General features: G+C 38.5%; 1 protein-coding gene across 1 annotated transcript in view; it reads right to left on the bottom strand.

The window, feature by feature from the left end:
- The window catches only part of LOC131161600 (protein SABRE), a 134,360-nt gene that overhangs the window by 105,373 nt on the left and 5,698 nt on the right, over positions 1-23,289 (bottom strand). Inside the window, exon 2 of the mRNA XM_058117465.1 lies at positions 6,456-6,567. Coding sequence (XP_057973448.1) covers positions 6,456-6,567 — 112 coding nt within the window. The remainder of the gene's footprint in view (positions 1-6,455; positions 6,568-23,289) is intronic.

Raw genomic sequence — 23,289 nt, forward strand, 5'->3', positions numbered from 1 at the left:
ACAAGAAGGGGTCTTCACTGTCAGATCCTTCTACAGGAGACTTTTTTCCTCCAAAGTCCAACAATGCTCACTTCCCTTGGTTTCAGATATGGAAGATAGCTGCCCTACAAAGGTTGCCTTTTTTACCTGGGAAGCATCTCATGGTAAGATCTTAACCCTGGACACATTGAGCACATCCTTCTCCATTGCCCCTAGAGCATCAATCTTTGGAATTTGGCTCTGACCCTTATCAAATGTCGGTGGCTACCAGCTCAGTGGGAGGGGAGCTCTAGGCCTAGAGAGGGATTTGAGCAATAAAGGAAAAGAGGAAGGCCTTGTCTCTTATTCCTTTCACAATTTTCCAGTCTATTTGCAAAGAGAGGTACAGAAGAGCTCTTAAAAATTCAATCTCATCGTTTCAATTCAGCAAAAAGCAGTGGTTTACTGCGGTTACTAATTGGCATAGCGGACTTGTAGCAAATGTTTCAGTGTAATTTTTTATTTTTATGACACCTTTCAAGGTGGTTGATTTCCAATACCTCGAGCTGGCATCCCCTTGATGCCCTTTTAATATATACTATCTTTTACCCCCTAAAAAAAAAAAATACACAGTTTGCCTTAGTCATGAGGTAGTTAGGTAAACGCTCTGCTGTAGTTGACATAGAACAAACAATTAGGCACCCTGCGAGTCCCCATATTCAACAGGGCCGGCCCAGGTTATTCTTCCTACTCCAGGAATTCCTCTAGCACCTAAAAATATTAGTCAGGCCCCAAAATAAACTGGTAGACTAGATCAGCCACTCCAGCCCCAATTCAATCTAGAGTATAGATTTGAGGAAGGTAACTTAGAGGAATTTAATGATGTAGGGTACCAACCCAACCCTAGGCACACTCCACGTTGCCCTAGGCAAGATTGCAATGACTATGGAGATGCTTCAAAAAGGGTCAAGGTAGATGTGTGTGCCTATGACATGAAATTAAACCCAAGAAACTTTTTAGACTAGGTAGCGGAGATAGAGGATTTATTTAAGTGGCATCGTATATAGGGTGAGGACAAAGTTTGTTTTGCCAAGATGGAACTTGTAGGACCAGCAAACAAGTATTGGCAAACTACACAACAAACCTAGAATAGTTAGGTGAACCTCTTTTATTACCTAATGGGAAATAATGAGAGGATGAAAAGAAAAGCATCTCCCTGCTTCCTATAGGAGCCAATAATTTAGTGAGCTTTTGAACCATAGACAAACCATTATTGTAGCTAGCTATATTGACATATTTGAGGAGCTGAAACTTAGGAGTGATATTGTTGAGGTCATGCCTCACTTGGTGGCTAGGTTCGTGTCTTAAGGAATATGTTAAGTGAGAGATTGAATTATTTTCACCTGTCTTTACAAGCAACTTATCAAAAAGCTCTTGCTATCAAAAAATACCTCAAGATCTCTCATAGGTCTTCATCTCAAGTGAATGAGTCTCGTCATTCCAAATCCTTCCCCCAGTCTAGGTCTACCATCCCTCAGTTCTCCCCTAGAGAATTTTATGAACCAAATCAAGTCTCATCATGTTGTTTGCACTAATGGATCTAGTATTCCTCACGCTAGTTGCTCATTTGTGCAATGTCATCATTGCCATGCTAGAGGTCATATTGCTGCCCATTGTCCCCAACAAGCCTTAGCTTTAGAGTGTGAAACCGATGACCTGTCTAAGGATCAAGTTGTAGATGTTGTTGTGTACCCTCGAGATGAGGGTGACCATGTTGATGATTTTAAAGAGGATGACCATCGTGTTAGTGTGGTTAGGTGTGCCTTACCCACTATCATGGATAGTGGGAAGTGGAAACGGGCCACTATTTTTCACACTTCATTCATTGTGTAGATAGGACATAAAGGTTAGTTATTGTTGGGGGTAGTAGCATGGGTGAGATTTCCAAAGCTACTCTAGGAAGATTGAACCTTAAGGGAGAGCCACACCCTCATCCTTTTAACGTGAATTGGCTAAATAACACAAATATACCAGTTACTGAGTGGTGTCTTGTAACCATCCAAATGAGAGGATTATAAGGATAGGGTCTACTGTGATGTAATCCCGATGGATGTGGCCCAAGTCCTATTAGGGCAACCATGGTTATTTGATCATGATGTCACCAATCATGGTAGGGAAAACACTTGTACTTAGGACAAAGATAAGAATATCATCTTGACCCCTACCAATCCCACTCCTAAGGATCCTAAGTTAATGAACAAGATTGCCCTTCAAGTCCAAGTCCAACAAAGCATTCTCTTGCTAGATCATAGAGCTTTTAAGCGAGAGAGCTTAGAAAATAGGTGCATATGAGCAGTCATCACTTGAGAGGTTCCTTTTGAGGTTCGAGAGTCTTCATGTGAGCATTCACCTAATGTAGGAGAGTTGTTAGTTGAGCTCTCTAATGTTGCGCCTAGTGAGTCACCTAGTGAGCTACCACCTATGCGAGACATTTAGCATGCCATAGATCTCATTCGAAGTTCACAATTACCTAATTTGCCACATTATAGGACGAACCCTAAAAAGCATGTTGAACTGAATACGCAAGTAGGAGAACTCCTTGACTAAGGCTTTGTGAGACGTAGCTTTAGTCCTTCTGCAGCACCAGCTCTTCTAACTCCAAAAAATGATGGATCTTAGTTAATGTCTATGCACAGTAGAGCCATCAATAAATTCCCTTCAAATATAAGTTCCCTATCCCTAGACCTGACGATATGCTTGATATGCTAGTTGGCTCTTAGTTGGTACTCCCAAGATTGACCTGCACACTAGTATCACCAAATTAGAATAGACTAGGAGATGATTGGAGAACGTATTTTAAGATCCAGGATGGTCTATTTGAGTGGTTGGTCATGCCCTTTGGACTCTCCGATGCTCCCTAGCATTTTTATGAGGGTTATGACACATGCTCTACAACTATTCATAGGAAAGTTCTTAGCAGGCCAACTTCGATAATATATTGATCTACAGTAAAACTAGGGAGGAGCACTTGATACATCTTTATGAGGTCTTTGTCACCTTGAGGCAAGCGAAACAACTTGCTAACCTCAAGAAGTGCAGCTTCTCACAATCTAGTCTGCTCTCTCTTGGTTTTGTAATCTCCATGCAAGGAATAGCTACTGACACAGAAAATGTTAAAGCAATAAAAGAGGGACCTAAGCCTACGGCTAATACTGAGGTTCGTTGTTTTCATAACCAAACTACTTTCTATAGGCGATCAAGTGTGCTCTTTCTTGGTTTTGTTCTCTCTGCGCATGTAATAGCCACTAATCCAGAAAATGTTAGAGCAATTAGAGAGTGGCCTAAGCCTAGGACTATTACTCGTAATTTCCATAACATTACTACTTTCATAGGCGATTCATAAGGCATTTTGGCACCATCATGGCTCCTATCATTGAGTGTCTGAAGAAAGAAGAGTTTCATTGGACCCCAACAAGCATCCGCTACTAAAGCTTTTAGAGAGGTCAAACAGAAGGTGGCTAAAGCACCTATACTTAGGCATACAGACTTCAGTAGAGCTTTTCAGGTGGCTTGTGATGCTTCTAGGGTAAGTATAGGTGGGATTTTGAGTCAAGAGGGACTATCATTTTGAAATCAGATTGCTGTATTTCCCTCTCTCTGTCTCCCAAAGAAGGATTATCATATTGAGACAAAAGGGACACATTTTTCAGTGACTATCTCCCGTAGAAGAGGGACACCCAATAGCATTTTTCGGACACCTGATAGCATTTTTTAACCAATAGCATTTTCAGTGAAAAACTCTTAGATTCTTCTTGTTCACCTGTGCATAAAGATCCAGCATATGCAAGGCCCATGTACGCCTGATACCATGCGATTCAGCAATTACAAACTCTCTTAAAGAGCCAGTTGAAACACACAGCTTGTTTCCCTTAGACTAAATATTCATCTTGTAGGAGAAATTTAGAAAGCACCTTGTCGACCCTGCATCGTGTCTTCCTAAGATGTCACTGAAACAGTGGTTTTCTTAGCTTCCAACAACAAGCACGCATCTTACGGAATTAAACAAGAATGGATTTCTGGCTTGCTTAGAAGCATAAAAACAACTACACAGCCCTTCATTTGTTTAATGAAATCCTTCAACCCCAAATCACCAAGTAGAAGCAGCTCCTCTCAATGTTGCAGCCACCAACTTGACTCTATGATCTTAATCTAGAATAGCTTTGTACTCAAAGCAGCTCTCTATGCCATCCATCCAATCCAAGAATTAAGCAGCTCTCTATGATCTACTCCCATTGTTGGAATTGGCACTTCCATCCCCCAACAATTGATTGGGTTTATCTTCAATTTCTCTTACTTGTTCATGATCCCATCTCCTTCCATTTCTTTGATTATTTGTGTAAAGACCTCCCATTTCAATGATTATATTTGTGAAGAAAACGCCCCCTAAGGTGTCAAATTTTCTCTTGCAGTTCATGCAACCTCTCAACTGTTGCACAAGTCCTGAGCCTCATGGCTCCCCAGCCATAGTTTCCTCTTCTGTCCCTAGCAGCCATATATTAAACACCCATTAGAGACCTCTTATACTACCAATTTGATCCTGTGAGCAAGAGGATCTCACTTTGCCACTTAATCTCCCTGTAATTCTCCCTAAATCATACAAACTATACAATCAATAATCCACCTTGCACGCTACATCAAGGTTGAAGGACAAGACAGGGTTGGGTCTTGGTCATGGTGCCTAAAAACACTGCCCTTTTGGCTAAATGGTTGTTTTCCCATGGAGGTAGACTCCCTCTGGCACGAAGTTATTAAAAGAAAATTTGGGCTACAAGAGAATGAAGGGATGCATATATGGGCTTTAAAAGTTCCTTTGAACATGGTCTTAAATTTCCATGAAATTGTCGAAATTTCCTTCAAAATTTCTGCTTTCCATTACCTTTGAAATCAAAATGACAGTTGATTTCCATCATACATAAGTTCCATCGAAATTTCAACAAACCATCCTAAATTTATCAAAATCTCAAAATTTCAGCAAAACTTGTCAAAATTTTAACAATTTAACTATAGAATGAATTTCTTTGAATTGAAATGTGAGACTTAGATGCAAAGTGAAATTTATCTCTTAATTTATATATATATATATATATACATATATATATATATATATATTATTGAAACAAAATATTATTACAACGGCTTTTGAAATTATATGGAAGATCAAACTTACAACAACATTTTATTTATCCATGAACGTCTAAATTATCTTTATTTGTAAAATAAATAATACTTAATTGATTTATGAATTTCATTTATATTAACCGAACATGTTTAGTACACAGATTATATTACGAATATGTTTGATACATATATTATATTACAACTATTGCGCCACATACAAAACATAGATATATTTAATTTGTAATATATTAGTCCTAAAACTTACATTATTATGTCTATTAACCATTTCTAGAGTTTCATAAAAGAATTTTGTGCTTCACTCTTTTTTTTTCGAATTGAAATCAAAACTAACATCGAAATTGAAATTTCCATCAAAATTTTCATACTTTTGTAGCTTCAAAAGTTTAGTCAAAATCAAATTGTAAAACCTTGCCTCTGAAAGTCTTTGGTCTCTCTTTCTCTTAAAAATTTTCATTTAGATTGAGGCAATTGTATTCAGTTTTGGGAGGTAGTACTGTCCTATTCATTTCCCCATCTGTATTTTCTTTATTCTTGCCATAATCATGTGATTCCCTTCTTTCTTATTCTTGAGGGGGATCTTTTCGTTTCAATTTAAAAAACAATTGAATGATAGAGATTTGGAGGAGCTTACTTTTCGTCCATTGTGTTAGAAGGTAGTTTTATCTCCAATTGGTGAGATGCAAGAATTTGGATGTTGGATTCATCCACGAACTATTCATGCAAATCTTTCTTTTCTCATCTGGTAAAGGTCAATGTTTCTTCTCCTCTTTTGAGGCATCTGGGATACTAAAGTTCCTTCTAAAAATCTTTCTTTTCTCATATAGTTTATTTCCTCTACTTATGTTTGAGGACTTCTTATTATCCTATACCATATTTTATTCTCCTTTCTATCATTTCAATAAAGCTTCTTTTCCTTAAAAAAAAAAAAAAAAATTATAAATTTCGTTTTTTCTAATAAAATTTAGGTCAAACTGAACTTTTCCATAAGATGTCAAAGCCTAATATACAGATAAATTAACAATCAAATAACTTTGCATCAATCAATTCAATCAATGGAACCAAAAAATGCATGTTTGAATTGGAAACTTGAAATTTTCAACAAAGCAAATTACTTTTATAACCACAAAATAATTATATGAAAAATACCAGGGACTATAGTTACCAATTTAAAGAGTAAACTGAAAATGTGGAGCATGTCTACCCGTGTTATTTACATCAAATAAAAAAAATAACGCAAACTCAGTGGTTGCAATGGGAAAAAAAAAAACAAAAAACAAAATAAAAAACAAAAATAGAACCTTTTTGAACTTCACCACAACATCCCTTAAACATTTCCACCCACCAACCCGAAATCCAACGGAAGCTCCCATTATCCGGCTTAGAAACCAAGCCACCAGCCTGGCAGCAAATCTGAAATGCAATGCACATTAAATAAATCAAAATGAAATCGAACAGATACCATTTCGACCTCCAAAAGATGATGCTAAGAACCAAAATGGTAATAATATGAAATCATGCACCATAAATTTTTATGACAGTCAAAAGCACATGTAAGCAAAAGTGATAATAATGCAAGCCTTTGCGAAGAAACAAATGATTTTCTATTAAACAATCCGCCTTGTGAGATGCACACAAGATTCTAAAACATCAAACTAACTAATAAAATTTCAAAAACTCCCTTCCAGAGCAACCTGCATGCAGGAGTCAATTCACACATGTACTTGCAATATGTATACAAGGTAGCAATATTTCAGAATGCTCAATGGAGACGAGACTCAAAGACGAGGCATGACCACAATGCCCTGAGGCAAAATCTAAAAAGTGCCAAACTCCAGAAAAGTAAACGCAAAATATATAGAGGGCCAAGCATTCGTAGGGTGCACCTTTATGACTTTGTGGTTGAAGCTTACGCACATGGAAGTGTGAATTTGATGTAAGATTGGGGTAGAAGATTTAACCAAATGTTTCAATCAAATGAATGCCCTAAACCTAAGTACTCCCCAGAAGTCTTAAACCCAAGAAAACATTTCCAGAACATTATATATCATGGATAAAGTTAGAACTTCGTAATGTTATAGAATAGTTATCTCTTTGCAAGGTTAACTTAATTTAAGTTAGTCTTTTTAGAATAGCCAAGAAGTAGTTTACAAATTACGATTGAATTTTTTAAATTTTCATTTTTTATGCTCTTAAATATTTCTTTTTAAAAAAATTTCTTTGCTTTAAAAAGTATATGCAATTTTTTAACATATTCTAGACTTTAAAAAATCCCAAAAGACCTACACCGCAACACTTTAAGCTGTACACCCCACTCCAGAAGGATTAAAACTATTAAAGAACAAATTCATCTAAAAGCTTGGTTAAGTGAGGCCCTAAAATTGTTCCAAAAGATTTCTAACATGCCCACCACAAGAAAAAGCAGAGTAGAGAAAGCACCGGCTGACCATTCCTTGTGCTGAAATGCTAATTTTAAATATATGAGTCGGGACAATAAGGATGGAACTCAAAACCTTACGGTCAAAGAGGCTTTGATACCATTTCAAAGATCCAATTTACCTAAAAGCTGGTGCTCTCAAGTGAGGCCCTACGAATGGATTTATAAGATCTCTAACATTAACCCATCACCTTATGCCTTTTCTTTTTCAGATTAAAAAATGGTTCATTAGTAACTTTTCAACAAGAATATGTTATTTTAGTAATTAGGTTGAGTTAGTGGGAGTATTTTTGTCCTCAAGTCTTTGCTATTATTAATACATAAGAGGGCAAATCTGGAGCTGTACATATGCTCAAGGAAAACCGCTACCGCTCTTTTCTCTTCTTTTCTTCTTCTCTTCTCCATCCATAACTTCACCATGTGGCAGTGTAAATCTCCTATAAATCTGATTTTTCTAAGTTGTTTCTAGACTCTTTTTTTTGTTTCTTCACATATCTTCCACCTAACCAGTTCTCATATCTGATTTCCTGGTTGGTCTAAGAGTCCTTTAGAAACATTTTTCATATTGGTTAGGCTTTGCAGAATACTTGGTAGGATGCTGTATGCGTTCATGGTGGTTTGCTGTTGTGAACTCAGTTATTCTGTTGCCGTTCCGCTGTTCACCAGATGGTTGTTGCATGAAGATGCTGTTTCCATGCTGCATGTGCTTGTGATTGATTACTTGCAATCTTGTATCAGTTGCTGGTGGTTTTGACTGGTGTTCAATGACTATTTCCTGTTCTTGCCTGCACTCACTTCTGGTTGCTGCCAGCCATAATGCCTGCAAGTGCTGCGCTGCAATGTGGTTTATTAAGTGCCTACAGTGCTTTTTGTGGTCTGTATTCTTCTGGGTAGTCAAGTAATTCCTCATAGGAATGAAAATTCAGTTTTTCAGTCAGAGCTGCCTCTTGAAGTTCAGGAACTCTGCATTCTGAAGAGCTGTTATGTACTTGTGTGTGCTGCCTCAGTCTGCATAATTGTGTTATTTATTCCCAATACCGGTGTATGTTGATTGTAAGGTATAGGATATAGTTTCGATGGTCTTTACATAGGCAGCTTTGGCTAGTACTGTTAACGCACAGATCACAGCCATCAAATTGGTTGGATCCTCCAACTACCTGTTGTCATCAGGCAGAGTGTGTGTGTGCACATTAACACGAAAAAGGGAAGTCAAGTATTTTTTTGCTTTCTCCTCTGTCTCCAGACTCCAAGTATTATGAAGACTGGATAAAATAGAATGACATTGCTTGTGTTGTTGTGGAATAACAAAGAGCCATGAATTGCAGCAAACGTGATGTTTCATAGAACAACCAAGGCCGCATAAGATGATCATTGCAAAATCTTCTCCTGAGATAAAAATTAAACTTGTGTTTTTTAACCTATAGAAGAAGTTGTTCAAATACAAACACAAGACTAGGTCCATTAGTGACTATTATAGCACTTTTAAGGGTATGGGGGACAAACTCAACATCTAACAACAAGTTAGTTCCGACATTGGGAAGATTAAGAGGCAAAGGACAAAGTTTTTGGCTGCCATGTTTCTGTGTTCAGTCCTAACCTTCAACCCATCCACAATCAGATTCTTGACAGTGAATCCATACCATCCATGAATGAAGCGTATGTTAGAATCTGACAGAGATGGATATTAGTCTTCTTCTCAAGCTTCTGCCAATAATAGTTATGGTTAGCACTACCTGCAACCATGGTAAGGGTGTTCGAGGACAAAGATGGAGCTTGGAAGGCTGTTGTGGTAGAGGAAATTCTAACATTTTCACACATTGTAGTAAGGATGTTGAGATCTCCACAAGCAACTGATGTCTCTTGCCCAAGGTGATTCCACCATTGAAACTTCAGGTGCACCTGGCCACTCCATTAGGGAGTTAAGTACATCATCTACCATGTCCCGAGAGGAGTATAACAATCTTGTTCGCGTGGTTCAACAACCCCAAACTCAGTCTTCTGCATCTAATGCTACTACAGCCGATTCAGGTTTAGCCAAGCTTCTAGCCACTTCATCCTCCTCACATGGCTTATTGATTCTTGTGCCTCCTCCTATATCATTAGTCTTATTTTATTTCAGTCCTTTAAATCCACTGCTTTACGCTCTAAAGTTACTCTTGCTGACCATTTCTAGTTGGGGCAACATTTTTTCATTTCCTTCCATTCCTCTTTCCTTTGTATTAAACATGCCTAAATTTCCCCACAACTTATCGACAGTTAGCAAATTAACTAAATCCCACAAGTGTTCTATACCTTCTTTCCTTCTCATTGTGTCATTCAGGATCTCGAGACAAAGATGCGGATAGGAGAAGGCTTGAGAAGGATAACTTATACTATTTCAATGTTGGCGGTGGACCTAGTGGTACCTCCGATTCTTGTCATACGGCTACCTTAATTCCTACTCATGGTTTTTCTCTTGATCATTGGCACATGGTCATCCATCCCTTCAAAAAACTGCAAGAAGCAAACCCCCCCCCCCCCCCCAAAAAAAATTAAAGTTTGTTTCTCTATTTTAGTGTTCTAGGTGTCAGTCGGGAAACTATACAAGGGCATCTTTTCCATCTAGAATCAAGGCTCGTAGTAAATCATTGCTTTTTCTTACTAATTCAGATCTTTGGGGTCTGTGTAGAGCCAAGAATTTGGCTCATCATCAATATTTTGTGTCCTTTGTGGACGATTTTCTGCATATGACCTACACCCATTTGTTAAAACAAATCTAAATAAAAACTCAAGTTGGCATCAGTATCCATATTTTTTGACCTAATAAAGCACTTGAATTTGTTTGAAATGAGCTTCAGTCTTTTTCCTTGGCCCAAGGGATTATTCATTCAACATCATCTATACATACCCCTCCGTATGGAGTAGAAGATCAAAAAAATACACATTTATTTGACATAAGTCTCTACTCCTTCATATGTATGTTCCTAAAACCTTTTGGATTCATGCTCTACTTACACCCTATTTTTTGCTCAGGATGCCCCCCATTGTTCTAGAGGGACAAACTCCCTTCCCCATTATGTAAACAGAAACATCCATGTTCTCTATTGCGTCTCGTATCTTTGATTGGATGCACATGTTTTGCTCATCAGGAAAAGTTCTCTCCTTATGTTGTTAAATGTGTCTTTGTCAGGTAGTTGAGAACTAAGAAAGGTTTTTTTTTATAGTAAAAGAATAATTTCATTAATAGAATAAGAATATACAGCCCGAAGAATAAGACACCTCCTTAACATGGTCTGGAAAATCTAGATAAAAAACACAAAGAAACAACTGAAAACAAAAAAAAAAAAGAAAAACCAAGCATGAATCTAATACTCCAACACATAATGCCAATCGCAATGAATATCAAAACAGCTCACCCCCTTAAAATTCCCCAGCCCAACACACCAAAGAGAAGCCAAATAATGTACATTTTCCCAAACCAAAAAATAAGATTATTTCTTCCCCCAGAAAAATGCGCGCATCACGCTCCATCCACAGCCCACAAAAGACTGCAAAAAAATAAAAAAAAAAAAGGACATTCCAGAGCACTGCTCTTTCTTTTTTTCCTGCCAAACCAGCAAAATAAACAGCTAGAAGGTCTTCCACTGCCCCAGAACTGACCCAATAGTCGCCTAAAATACCAAATAGCTTATTCCACACCCTCCAAGCATAATCATAGATTCACAATGAATGAACAAATGCAATGCAGATTCTGAACAATTAAAACAAACATAGATGTCCAGAGATGTAGCCTTCAAAGGTCTCCTAACCTGCAGCAAGTTATTGGTATTAATTCTATCAAGCGCAACCAACCAGATAAAAGCCTTGATTTTAAAGGAGACTTTGACCTTCCAAATGGATCTATAGAGTAAAAGGTAAATTAGATCTATTTAGAAAATCACAAAAAGATTTGTAAGACTATACCACCAAAGGATACAAAAACCAAGACCAAATATCCTCCTCTAAATAAAAACAACAATTATTCCAGTTATTCAACAAAACTAGCAAAGACGATAGCTCTACCATCGCCCTATCGTTTAACAATCTGTGAAAGTAGAAATCCCAAGAAGGCAAAGGACCATCTAGATCAACAACAAAAGAACAAATGGAATCATTTTGTCCTGAGCTCAAGTGAAAAAGACGTGGAAAAGAGGTGGACAAAACTGCATCCCCAATCAAGGATCTTTCCCAAAACAGATATTACCACAAACTAAGAAAGGTTATAGATGCTATGATCCCCACACTCACAGGAAATATGTTAATACCAATGTCACCTCTTTTAAGGGGACACCTTATTGCTCGTGTTGCATCCTCTTTGGATGAATCAATTTTGAGTCCATAAAATGGTCCAGGTCCCCACTCCCCTATTGATCCTACTATGTCTACCCATATCCTTCTCAAGATATCTTCTGCTCCATTTTCAAATCTATACCCAAAGAAACAATTGAGAGTTTATAAACAACAAAAAGCAAGCACAGACATCGCTATCACCATGTCGACTCTTCTACCCATCTCTTTTTCAACTTGTTGTTCTAGAGAACCATCTAAGTGTGACTTGGATTTACCCATTGCTCACCAAAAAGTTACTCAAACATGTACTTAACCGCCCTTAGTTGCTTATCATATTGCTCATTATATATCAATTATTCACATCCCTAGTCCTATGCGTTCTTTGCTTTGTGTATTTCCTAAGTTTCTATCCCTTCCTCACATGTTGAAGTGCTTGCTAACCATAAGTGGAAGCATGCAATGGATGTAGAAATGGATGTCTTGACCACTCAAGGGATATAGGACTTGTTGGACCTTCCTCCTTTTAAGGAGTTGGTTAGGTGTCACACCACCAAAAATCTTACTAGTTGTAAGGCTCAATTGGTTGCCAAATGGTACATCTAAACATGTGGTATTGATTATTTTGAGACCTTCTCCTATATCACTTAACTAAATTTTGTTTGTGTATTCATCTTGCTAACAGTTATTTTTTATCGGCCCTAATACCGATTGGATGTAAAGAATGCCTTCTCTAAAGAAGATTTGTAAGAAAAGGTATACATGGAGCAACCTTGTGGGTATGTTGATCATAGGGAGGATGGTAAAGTATGTTGGTTGCATACGGCCATTAATGGTCTAAAGCAATCTCCTCATTTTGATTACAAATTTAGTGTTGTAGCCTCTGCATTTGGCTTTATCCAGTTGCTACTCTGATCATTCAGTCTTTGTCCACAAACAAGAGACAAGTGTGGAACTTCTAGTAGTTTATGTTGATGATATCATGATCACTGACAATTACAAGAGCAAGATTTCAAAAGTTAGGCAATAGCTTCAAGCAAAATTTGAAATCAAGGGCTAGAGAAGTTTACACTACTTTATTGATATTGAGAATGTAAAGGTGTAGGAAAGGGGTTGAATCTTTCTTAGTGAAATTGTACGTAGGACTTGCTAAGTGAGACAAGTTTGTTGACAGAAGCAGTTGATACTCCTATGGATCCCAACATGAAGTTTCCAGGGATGTCGAACGAAAGTTCGAAGATAGACATCAATATAGGAAACTAGCTGGCAAGTTGAACTATTTGACTACACTAAACTTAACACATCTTTTGTAGAGGGAGGGTGAATTAGGTTTATGGAAAACCTAAACAACCACATTGGAGTGTTGTTTGTAGGATTTACAGCATCTCAAAAGCTCTTGTAAAGGTTTTTTGTATACATTTAAAAGAAACTACAATATCATGGATATGCTAATGTGCGATTTAGAAGAGAGATTGTGCGATGCTCTCCTCGCGGAGATATTGTCCCTCGAGTCTTCGAGCATGGCAAACATCTCCCCAATGCTCTCTCCCTTCCTCTTCCTAGTTCTCTACGACACCAATAAAATCGAAGAGGTGCAGCTCTTGCTCTTGAAGTCGAACCCTAGTCAACTGTTAACTCCTTGAAGGCAAATCTTCCTTGCCATCCATCCTCCTCCAAGCTCTCTATTATTGAAGCCAGTACCCAATTGATTGATTTGAAGTCGACTCTTCTTTGACAATCTACTTTCTTTGAGATTTCGTGCAAAGCCAAAATCCAGTTGATTGAACAAAAGTTGACTCTCCTCCGACAATATTCTTTCTCTGAATTCTAACTCCTTGAAGGCAAATCTTCCTTGCCATCCATCCTCCTCCAAGCTCTCTATTATTGAAGCCAGTACCCAATTGATTGATTTGAAGTCGACTCTTCTTTGACAATCTATTTTCTTTGAGATTTCGTGCAAAGCCAAAATCCAGTTGATTGAACAAAAGTTGACTCTCCTCCGACAATATTCTTTCTCTAAATTCTCCTACTCAATCATCAAGATTCCTAGAAACACAAAGGTTTCTACTACAGTCATCACTCACAAGAATCCATTTGACCTTTAGCTTTTTCAGCCCTACGACCCTTCCTCATACTCAATTCCCGTATCTTTGAACTGGAGAGATCGTGAGCTCCTCTACAATTGTGGTATCTATCTGTATCCCTTAACTCAGTGTTCCTTCTACTTTCAAGCCCATAATTTCCATCTTGCTCAAACTAGACACAGGGATGGGAGAGTTTGCTACATTCAAAACCGAAAGGAAAGCGATCTCAGTCATACGATTGGACTCAACGACCTAATGTATCACATAATATGCAAGAAGACACGTATCTTACATCATGTTAGATAAGGAGGAACTCGTGGGTCCTAAAGATTTTGGGTGTACTCTGTGAGGCCAATGACGAGATTGTCGCTAATCACCTTGGCGCAAGATTCACAAAGGATGGAAACAAGGTAAGGTTGAAGGTTTTTTGAAAATGGGGGTTTGTTTGTATGGAGAAGGATAGCAGCAAGTGCCTCCATATTGTTCGTATTCCTGAGGGCGATCAAGAAACTAGATGGAGGGCCTTACTACTCTATTGGAATTCTCATCGCCCACCAATGAGGCCCCCAAAGCCAACAAGGGCCACAGGAGACGCTTAGACTATGGCTCTTCAAACATCAAGCCAAAGGAGAAGAGTAAGAGTGTGTTCCAGAGACTTTCCTTTGCCAATGTTTACCAAAGAATTTTCAGCGACAGGGTCTGATCCTAATTTGGCTCTCATTCGTAGCCAAAGGGATAGGGAGCTCTATCCTAATAGGAATTCCAGCACCTTACAAGTAACCAGGCAAGTCACAAGGGAGGCTTCTAGATTTATTGGGTGGCATTCCAGGAGGAAGAAAGGATATGATAAGGTTGAACTAAACACTTTAAAGCTCAAAGCTTATGGGAAAAAAGATATCTAAGTCTGTGTGGGTCATCAAAGAAAAAAGTGTTGTTCCAATAAGAGATGGCGAGAAGAGTTTATTCCAAGAGACGCAGCAACCTATAATAGATTGCACAGGTCCCGTCGGGCTTGCAGAATGCAGCAATCTCTACGGAAGGCAAAGGCCCAGAGACCATTAGCAGCAAAGCAGCAATCCCCAAGATCAGCAGGGAGCAAGCGGAAACCAGCAGTCAACTTTCTCCTTTGTTATTAGATATTAGGGAGGATAATGAAGCAGAAGAGTTGTACTTCGACTCGGATGAAGAGATGAGCAGTATAGCTGAGTCCAAGAAGGAACTATTGGTAGACCAGATGAGAGCAGATCTAAAAGACGCAGAAGAGGAGGGGTTAATAAGCTTTTTTCTAAAAACAATGGAGATTGTGAAGGGGAGGAGATCCTTTACAGCAAAAGTATAGTTAAGATCCCATAGAATTCAGAAAGAGATTGTCTTCAGCTGAATCCTAAGGATGCACAAGCAGGTATAAATTTTATTAATCATTATTTAGATCATTTGTTAGCTTTAAATAATGAGGGGTCTTTGTATTTCGAACCCAGCCTTGGGCCAAATATTTCTCCGTGTTTAAGCCGGTTATTCCTTCCTTTGATGTTTGGGGGATAAGTATGTGAAGGGAGATTTTTCCCCCTTCATGAAGGGTGATCTTTTCACGAAAGATCCTAGTCCATCTAGAACGAGCAAAGGTATTCTCCCTCTTCCTTCTCAACTCTCTCTTTCTTTGGATACTTTATGCCAAATGGAGGTTTCTAATAGAAGGGAGGGCTGTGGGGTTTACTTTGAGAGCGGTGTGAGAGACAACCTAGACCCACAAAAACTCCTTGAGGACTTAGGTTTGGAACTTCTGGTAAGTGTGGGTTCAAGCCCTAGGACTTACGAGAAAAGGTAAAAGAATGTTCAGAAAGAACTAAAAAACCTTGTTTCTTCGATTAACTATAAGGGAGGTAAAGGGCTACGAAAGAGGGGAAAGTTAGTAAAGTAGTGAAGATTGTTAGTTGGAACTTTAGAGGGCTAGAGGGTCCTAGAGAAAGGATTTTGATTAAGGAAGTGTTGGTCTAGTACTCCTTGGTCATTGTCCTCATTTAGGAAACCATAGACCGAGGGGTAATCAGGAGTATCTAGGGGAGGGAGGGAGTCGTTGTAGGGAATGGGAATATCTACCCTCACGTGGGGCCTCTAGCGGTATTCTTACCATGTGGGACTCTCGTAATATATCTAGACTAGAGACTTTAGAGGGGATTTTTACCCCTTTCGATGTTGTTTGACGTGAGAGGAAAGGGTCAATGGTGGGATTCGTCAATGTATAAGCATTCCAGACCAAATCTTAGGAGTGTTTTCTAGGATGAAACTACTCTGTTTATGGTTTCTGCGCTCTAGGTGGATAGTGGGAGGGGATTTTAATGTTGTAGGATTTCAAAAAGAAAGGGACCGCGCCCTGGGGGGAGGGGGGTATGTATTTGCAAGTATGCAGAACTTTGACTCATTAATAAGGGATTGTGGTTTGAGAGGCCTTCCATTGGGTACTACTTCTTTTACCCAGTTTGTAGGGGGGCTAGAGCTATTGCTAGTAGATTGGATAGATTCCTATATTGCAAGGAATGAGAGAACGAGTTTTAGAACCTCATTCAATGTGCTCTCCCTAGGCCACATTTGATCACTTTCCTATCTTGTTGGAATCCAGCAGGGTGGCACATGAAGCCCAACTCCCTATGTTCGAGAATATGTGGCTGGATCATGTGACTTATAAGCCTTTGGTTGGAGAGTCTTGGGTGGAGGATATGGAAAGGGGTTGGGAAGGTTTTAGATTTATGAAAAAATTGAAACATTTGAAGGAGAAACTAAAATTTTGGAATAAGCAGGTCTATGGGATTGTTAGAATTAAAAAATCTAGAGTTATCGACTCTTGGGACAGTTGGCTTTCCTAGATAGGAAGGAGGAAGAGTCTATTCTCTCAAACAGCAAGGATATTAGAAGAGTTTCTTTAAAGAATGAACTAGAAGAGGTGATCTTTCAGGAATTGAGGAGTTGGAGGCAGAAGACAAAGTTCAAATGGGTTAAAGAAGGTGACTAGAATTCTTCTTTCTTTCACAAGATAGCTAATGGCAAAAGGAGTAAAATTTTGGTTAGGAAGTTAGATGTAGGGGGAGGGGTAGTCACTAGTGATAAAGGTCAGATTGCTTCTGCTAGTGCCAACTTCTTTCAAAACTTGTATTCAAAGGAGGATTATGATAGATTGATGTTAGAGGGGTTGGTCTGAAATCCTATTTCCATTTATTAGAAGAGTTGGTTTGAGAGACCCTTTGAATAGGAGGAAGTGAAGGGGTGGTTTTTGGTATGGATAAGGATAAGGCCCCGTCCAGACGGATTTAAACATAGCATTTTTTCAAGATTGTTGGGAGGTTGTTAAGGGCGATTTGTTGAAAGTGTTTACTGAATTCTTTCAGAATGGGATTTTGAGCAAAAGCATCAACTCCTCTTTCATTTCTCTGGTGCCTAAAAAGTCCAGGTATATTAAGGTTGAGGATTTTAGACCTATTAGCCTTGTTTCTAGTGTTTATAAAATCATCATTAAAGTCTTAGCTAATAGGATAAGTGAGGTGCTCATTAATACCATTTCTACTTCCCAGAGTGCATTTGTGGGAGGCAACTAGTGCACGCTATAGTTGTGGCCAATGAGGTGGTGGAAGATGTTCATAGGAATAAAAAGAGGGGTTTCGTCTTAAAAGTAGATTTCAAGAAAGCCCATGATAAAGTGAGTTGGAGCACCTTGTATAAAGTCTTTGAGAGGAAGGTTTTGGCAAGCATTTGTGTCGGTGGATTAGGAGCTACTTTACTAATGTGTAGTTCTCAGTGATCGTTAACAGTGATCCAAATCTTGGTTTAGAGCTTCTAGGGGAATTAGGCAACGTGACCCTTTATCCCCCTAACTATTTGTCCTTGAAGCTGATGTGTTCAACAGGATGGTGGAAAGGATTGTGAAAAGGGGGTTGATTAAAGGTCTAGAAGTAGGGAGAGAGGGAGTGATTGGTTCTCATCTCCAGTTTTGCTAACGACACCATTTTCTTCCTTGACAATCATAGCCCTTCCTTTAGGAGAATTTTGGGTATTCTTCAAATTTTTGAGAGGGTGTCAGGACTTAAAGTTAATACGGGGAAGAGTGAAATTTTCTAGATTATTCCAGGCATTTTCTGGGAGATGTCTCATTCTCCCTCATGTGAATTCACTTACTATTAATGAAAATTTCTTTTTCTATCAAAAAAAATAAATGGATACTCTAATGTAGATTTGGTTTGTACATTTGTGCAAGGCAATATTGTTACCCGGTGCAACAAGAAACAAACTACTATAGCACAATCTAGTACTGACGCAGAATATCAAACTATGGTCGTGAGTGAGCTTAGGTGGTTGAAATCTCTTCTAAGAGAGATTGGATTCTTGATAATGAGGCCAATAGATATGCTTTTATGATAATCAGACTGCCATTGATATTGCTGGCAATCTAGTGTTTCATGAGAGGACAAAGCACATCAAAGTTGACTGTCATTTCGCTAGGATGCTGTGCTGGAGAAGGTCATGAGGACTCCCTTTGTGCAATAAGTGGTCAATTATGTGATGTTTTCACAAAGCCCTCATCAAAGCCCGCCTTTTCTAATAGTTTTACCCAGATGGGGTTAGGTGATATTTATACACCTCCAGCTTGAGGGGGTTTGTCAGAAGAGAATATGTTATTTTATTAATTAGGTAGTCTAAGTGGGAGTATTTTTCCATAAGCCCTTTTTATGAGTATTCATATATAAGAGGGAAAATCAGGAGCAGTACGTATGCTCCAAAAAAACTGCCGCTTTTTTTTCTGTTCTTTTTTTCCCTTTTTTTTTTCTTCTTTTCTTCTCTTTTTCTCTCCTCCATTTGTAACTTCGCAAACAAATTTATAAGATTTCTAACAAAAACCTCACGTCACCTTATGCCTTTGCTTTTTCAAATAACAAAACTTCATTAATAACAAAACATAAGGACGATAAGGCCAATAAGGCATCCCTTGCAAGCAAACTAAACACAAAGCACTTCCCTCCAATAAGATATGACAGTGATATCCCCCCCCCCCCCCCCAAAAAAAAAAAAATCCAAAAATAGTGTGCCCAAAAAGAAGCAAAAGTTAACCCTATCCCACAACTGGGCAGAAGAAATTGATTGAGCTTTAAACATTCTTGCATTCCTATTAAACCACAGCGTTCAGAAATGCATGCACTGTACGTAATCAAAAAGTCCTCCCTCTTCTACTCTTCCCAAAACCTTGATATCTCACAAGCAAGAAACTCATACACATTTTTCTAAGCGATGAGACATTAAAATGATACAAGGCAATAAACCTGTTTTTTCATTGACAGAAATGAGTATATCAGTAAAGAAAAACATGTCAAGTTCAAAGTACAAACGAACGACAACCATCACACTTAGAGAGAGATGCAACCATAGAATGTTAATCACAACAAGCGGAAGAGAGTAGCTCGTGACTTTTCCAAGGCACTCATTGAACAAAAAACAACCCACTTCTAATACCACAATGCAATAAGTGTGAAGGTAAGGTCAAAGCTGGTGGGCATGACTTTGAGAATAACAATTTGCACATTCACATACAATGGTCTTACATACTAATTGTGCAAGGGTGGGAATTGAAGCAATACATGCACTGAGGATTTTTTTTTAGATAAGAGAATATTTTTATTAAGAATTGAAATAATTTAAATAGGATGAAGACAAGGATATTCATGCTCTCATAATTCTTTTTATCCACCTAATAGTCACATGCAAAGATAACAACAGTAGCTGGGGTCAGAGTAGAAAGGCAAGGGCCAAAAGGAATAAAAGGAGGCATTTCTCAATAAATTTTAATATAAATCTTCCAACAAGAACAATACCCACTAATTAGTAAAATGTCAGTTTAAAATAAAGACAGTTCATCTAGCATTTCTTCAATATGGAAACTCTTATTCTCTTGTTAGTTCACCTTGCAGTACCTTTGTTACAATGTTCATTGAATGTGTTAATTTGCGTAATCCTCTGAGCTGCAGGCCCCGCCCCATCTCCACTGGGGGGACAAAATCGTTTGAACCTTGTTATCTTAGTTAGGTTTAAGTCTGAGATTTCTATAATTTCGCATGAGGGGTTATTTCTTGGTTTTGTCCAGTCATTAATAACTTCTTTTTGCTGCTTTGTTACAATATATTTATGTTTCTTTAATTTATTGATTGGAAAAGAAGAGATACATGCAGAGAATAAGATATCCTTCTAAGAAGAAAAGTAATGGGCCAAAAAAAGGAAGAAAGAAGAAAACAAAACATCAATTCATCAATGCCATCCAATCCTCTGGAAGTGTGAAAGACATTTCCCCTTGAAATACCCAAAGGGTAAAGCCCAAAGAGCAATTCCATCTTAGGTCAGTGATGAAGTCAATGAGACTCCATTAAAAATATGAGTGTTTCTTTCTAATAAAATGCCCCAAAACATAACAAATCAGGAACATAGGCACAATATGTTAGCATCCCTGATACCCTATTCCTCCCAAAAACCTTGGAAATATGCAAGATACACTTCAACAACTCAGGGCACAACCAATTCTCATAAAAAAAGCCCAAACAATCTATCCAAAAAATTCCAACCTGCTGAGCAATATAAAAACAGATGGAGCACATAACACAAACATGCAGGGACACAACCTTAGAGGGCCTTACAAACCAAATAAATGCCTTTACCTATGAGGAACCTTAGCTCCCTAAAAATTAATATACCAAGCATGAGGAAAATATGCAAGACAGTGAATTAAATGAAGGGAAAAAAATTTACAAGAAAAGGTCCCAGAACCATCCAAGGTCAATGATGGGGATCGGCATGCCCTACCTATGTCATTTTCAAACATTGTGACACGTGGATGACCTCCAGATGTCCACATTTCCTTTGATGATGCGCTGACACATGGACGACCCCCAAATGTCCACATCAGCTCATAATTATTTTGTAGATGCTTGAAGACTTTTCAGTGTGAGAAAGACCTGAGTAGAGATGCCGAAGCAAGTGTGAGTTCAAGACCCATATGGGCCCCACACGGTCTTGTGGGCCACACATGGCTCCATTGGGCCCCACACGAATTGGACCTCCCTTTGACTTTTGTTTTATATTTAATTTGTAATCTTGCAAGACAACTTGCTTGCTTGCATGTGCATGTCTTAGTAAGTTGTGTGTGTTGTAAGTTGTGTTAGTATTTATTATGTCTAGAAAGTTAGAGCATTTATTTTGTTAGTAACTTGTAAGAGTAATTAATGAGTTTAGCAAGTTGGTGTCTTTACTATTTGTGTCTCCCATGCTTGTGTAGGATTGTTAGTTGTTTAATGTCTTTGTCCCCCCATGCTAGCTAAGCTTGTTAATGCTTTGTCCCCCCATGCTAGCTATATAAATCCCTTCATTGTACGAACAAAAGCTAAGTTTGAATATTGAAATATTGAAAGGAAATTCCTTTGTTGAAGCTTGTTAGATTTGTCCAATCTTTGTAATTGTATAGTGTGAGGCTACGTCATTCTCCCCGGAGATCAAGTGGCGAGAGACCACTATCTATCCAGCAATTCCATCTCCATCACCTCCCTCTTACCCCACACGACCTCCACCCAAGTACACCCACACGGCCACCATCACTCCATTGCATTGCTGCGTTCATTGGTATTTCAAAGCTTGTACAAAGAACTTAAGGCGTGGACTAAATTGTGTAGATATCGTCAAGTCATCCATTGTATTTTTGGTAAATTCAGCACTTATTTGAATCCTTATTATATATTGTAAGCCTTTGCTGGAAATTTGAAATTCAATACTTGAACACCACATTTGAATCATTAGACTTCAATATTGATACTTGCTAGTTTATAATCAATTGTGGGAATATTGCTTGCTAACAATAGAACTTAAATGCTTGAAATTTTGAATAACATCTTTGTTGCATATAACTTGATTCATTTGTAAAAAATTCTTGGGACTTATTTCATAACAGCATCATACACCTTTTCAAAATCCCAAAACATGTGAAATGTCCTCTGGTTTATTGTGTTTATGTTCGGATAATTAAATTCTTAATTTAAAGTGTATTGAGTGTATGTGCTTGTGAGGGTTGAACCGTAGGACTAGGCCACCCTTTCCCGTCCTACATCATCTTGGTATTAGAATCTAAGTCTGAGCCTAGGTTATAATAGGATAAACCCTCAAAGTCCCATTTCCTTAGCTCGCACGATTTTAGTTTCAAACTGAAACAGCCACAGGATTTTGCCTAGAACAGCCCACCTATTTTCTGAATTTTGGATAATTGGAACTTAGTTTGGTTAGGTTTACACTTGACCTTACTTTGTGTGACCAAACACCATTTCAAGGGCTTCCCTAGTGTGTCCGATCCTCCCCCAACCCTAGGATGTCTACTCAAGTCAGGAATCCTTATCTAGGTCAAAGGATTATTGTTGAGAGAGATCCACCTATGCATCCTAGAGAAAGACCTCCCCTCCTTCCACAAAGGTGAGCGAATCGTCAAGATGACTTTGCTAAGAGACCCCCACGTCATGAGCCCTATGCCCAACATTGGAATGATGAGGACTATGACGTTGATGACTTTGACATTAGGAGACCTTACCGTAGGGACCATCGTGATCCTTACAAGGATGTAATGAGGATAGAAGCCCCCACCTATGATGGGTAGATGGATCCTAAAGTCTTCCAAGATTGGTTGACTAGGATGGATCCTATTTTGATTGGTGTAAGATGACTGACGCTCATCGGGCTAAGTTTGCAAAAATGAAGTTAACAGGGCAAGCTAAACTCCATTGGATAAATGTAGAGAGGCAAGAAGTGAGGTTAGATCATAGACCCATTGAGCATTGGGATCTAATGAAGGATAGGTTAAGGGAAAAGTATTTACTCCTTAGTTATAGAGAGCACCTTATAGATCAGCTTTACAATTTGCGTCAAGGTAGCATGACTGTTTCAGAATACATGAGTCAATTCGATGAGTTGTCTATAAGATGCGGCGTCTATGAGGCTGTTAGTCAACAGATCTCCCAATTTCGCTTAGGATTAAAGCCTAAACTAAGGAGAAAACTATTTCCCCATCACATTGAGTCCCTTGAACAGGCATATAATTTAGCTCATGACTTTGAGCAAATGACTAAAGGGCCCATGGGAAAACAGTTTGATACCTCTTCAAATGAGTCATACTCTCGAAAGATACAAAATTATGACAAGTCTCGACCAGCGCACTCAGGTCAAGTCACCTCCCGAGGGAGTAATTCCAGTCCAACAACCTATGGACAAAGGAAAAACACCCATGACTGAATCCTCTCACCAGAG

Source organism: Malania oleifera, chromosome 8, assembly GCF_029873635.1.
Source record: "Malania oleifera isolate guangnan ecotype guangnan chromosome 8, ASM2987363v1, whole genome shotgun sequence".
Classification (NCBI taxonomy): domain Eukaryota; kingdom Viridiplantae; phylum Streptophyta; class Magnoliopsida; order Santalales; family Ximeniaceae; genus Malania; species Malania oleifera.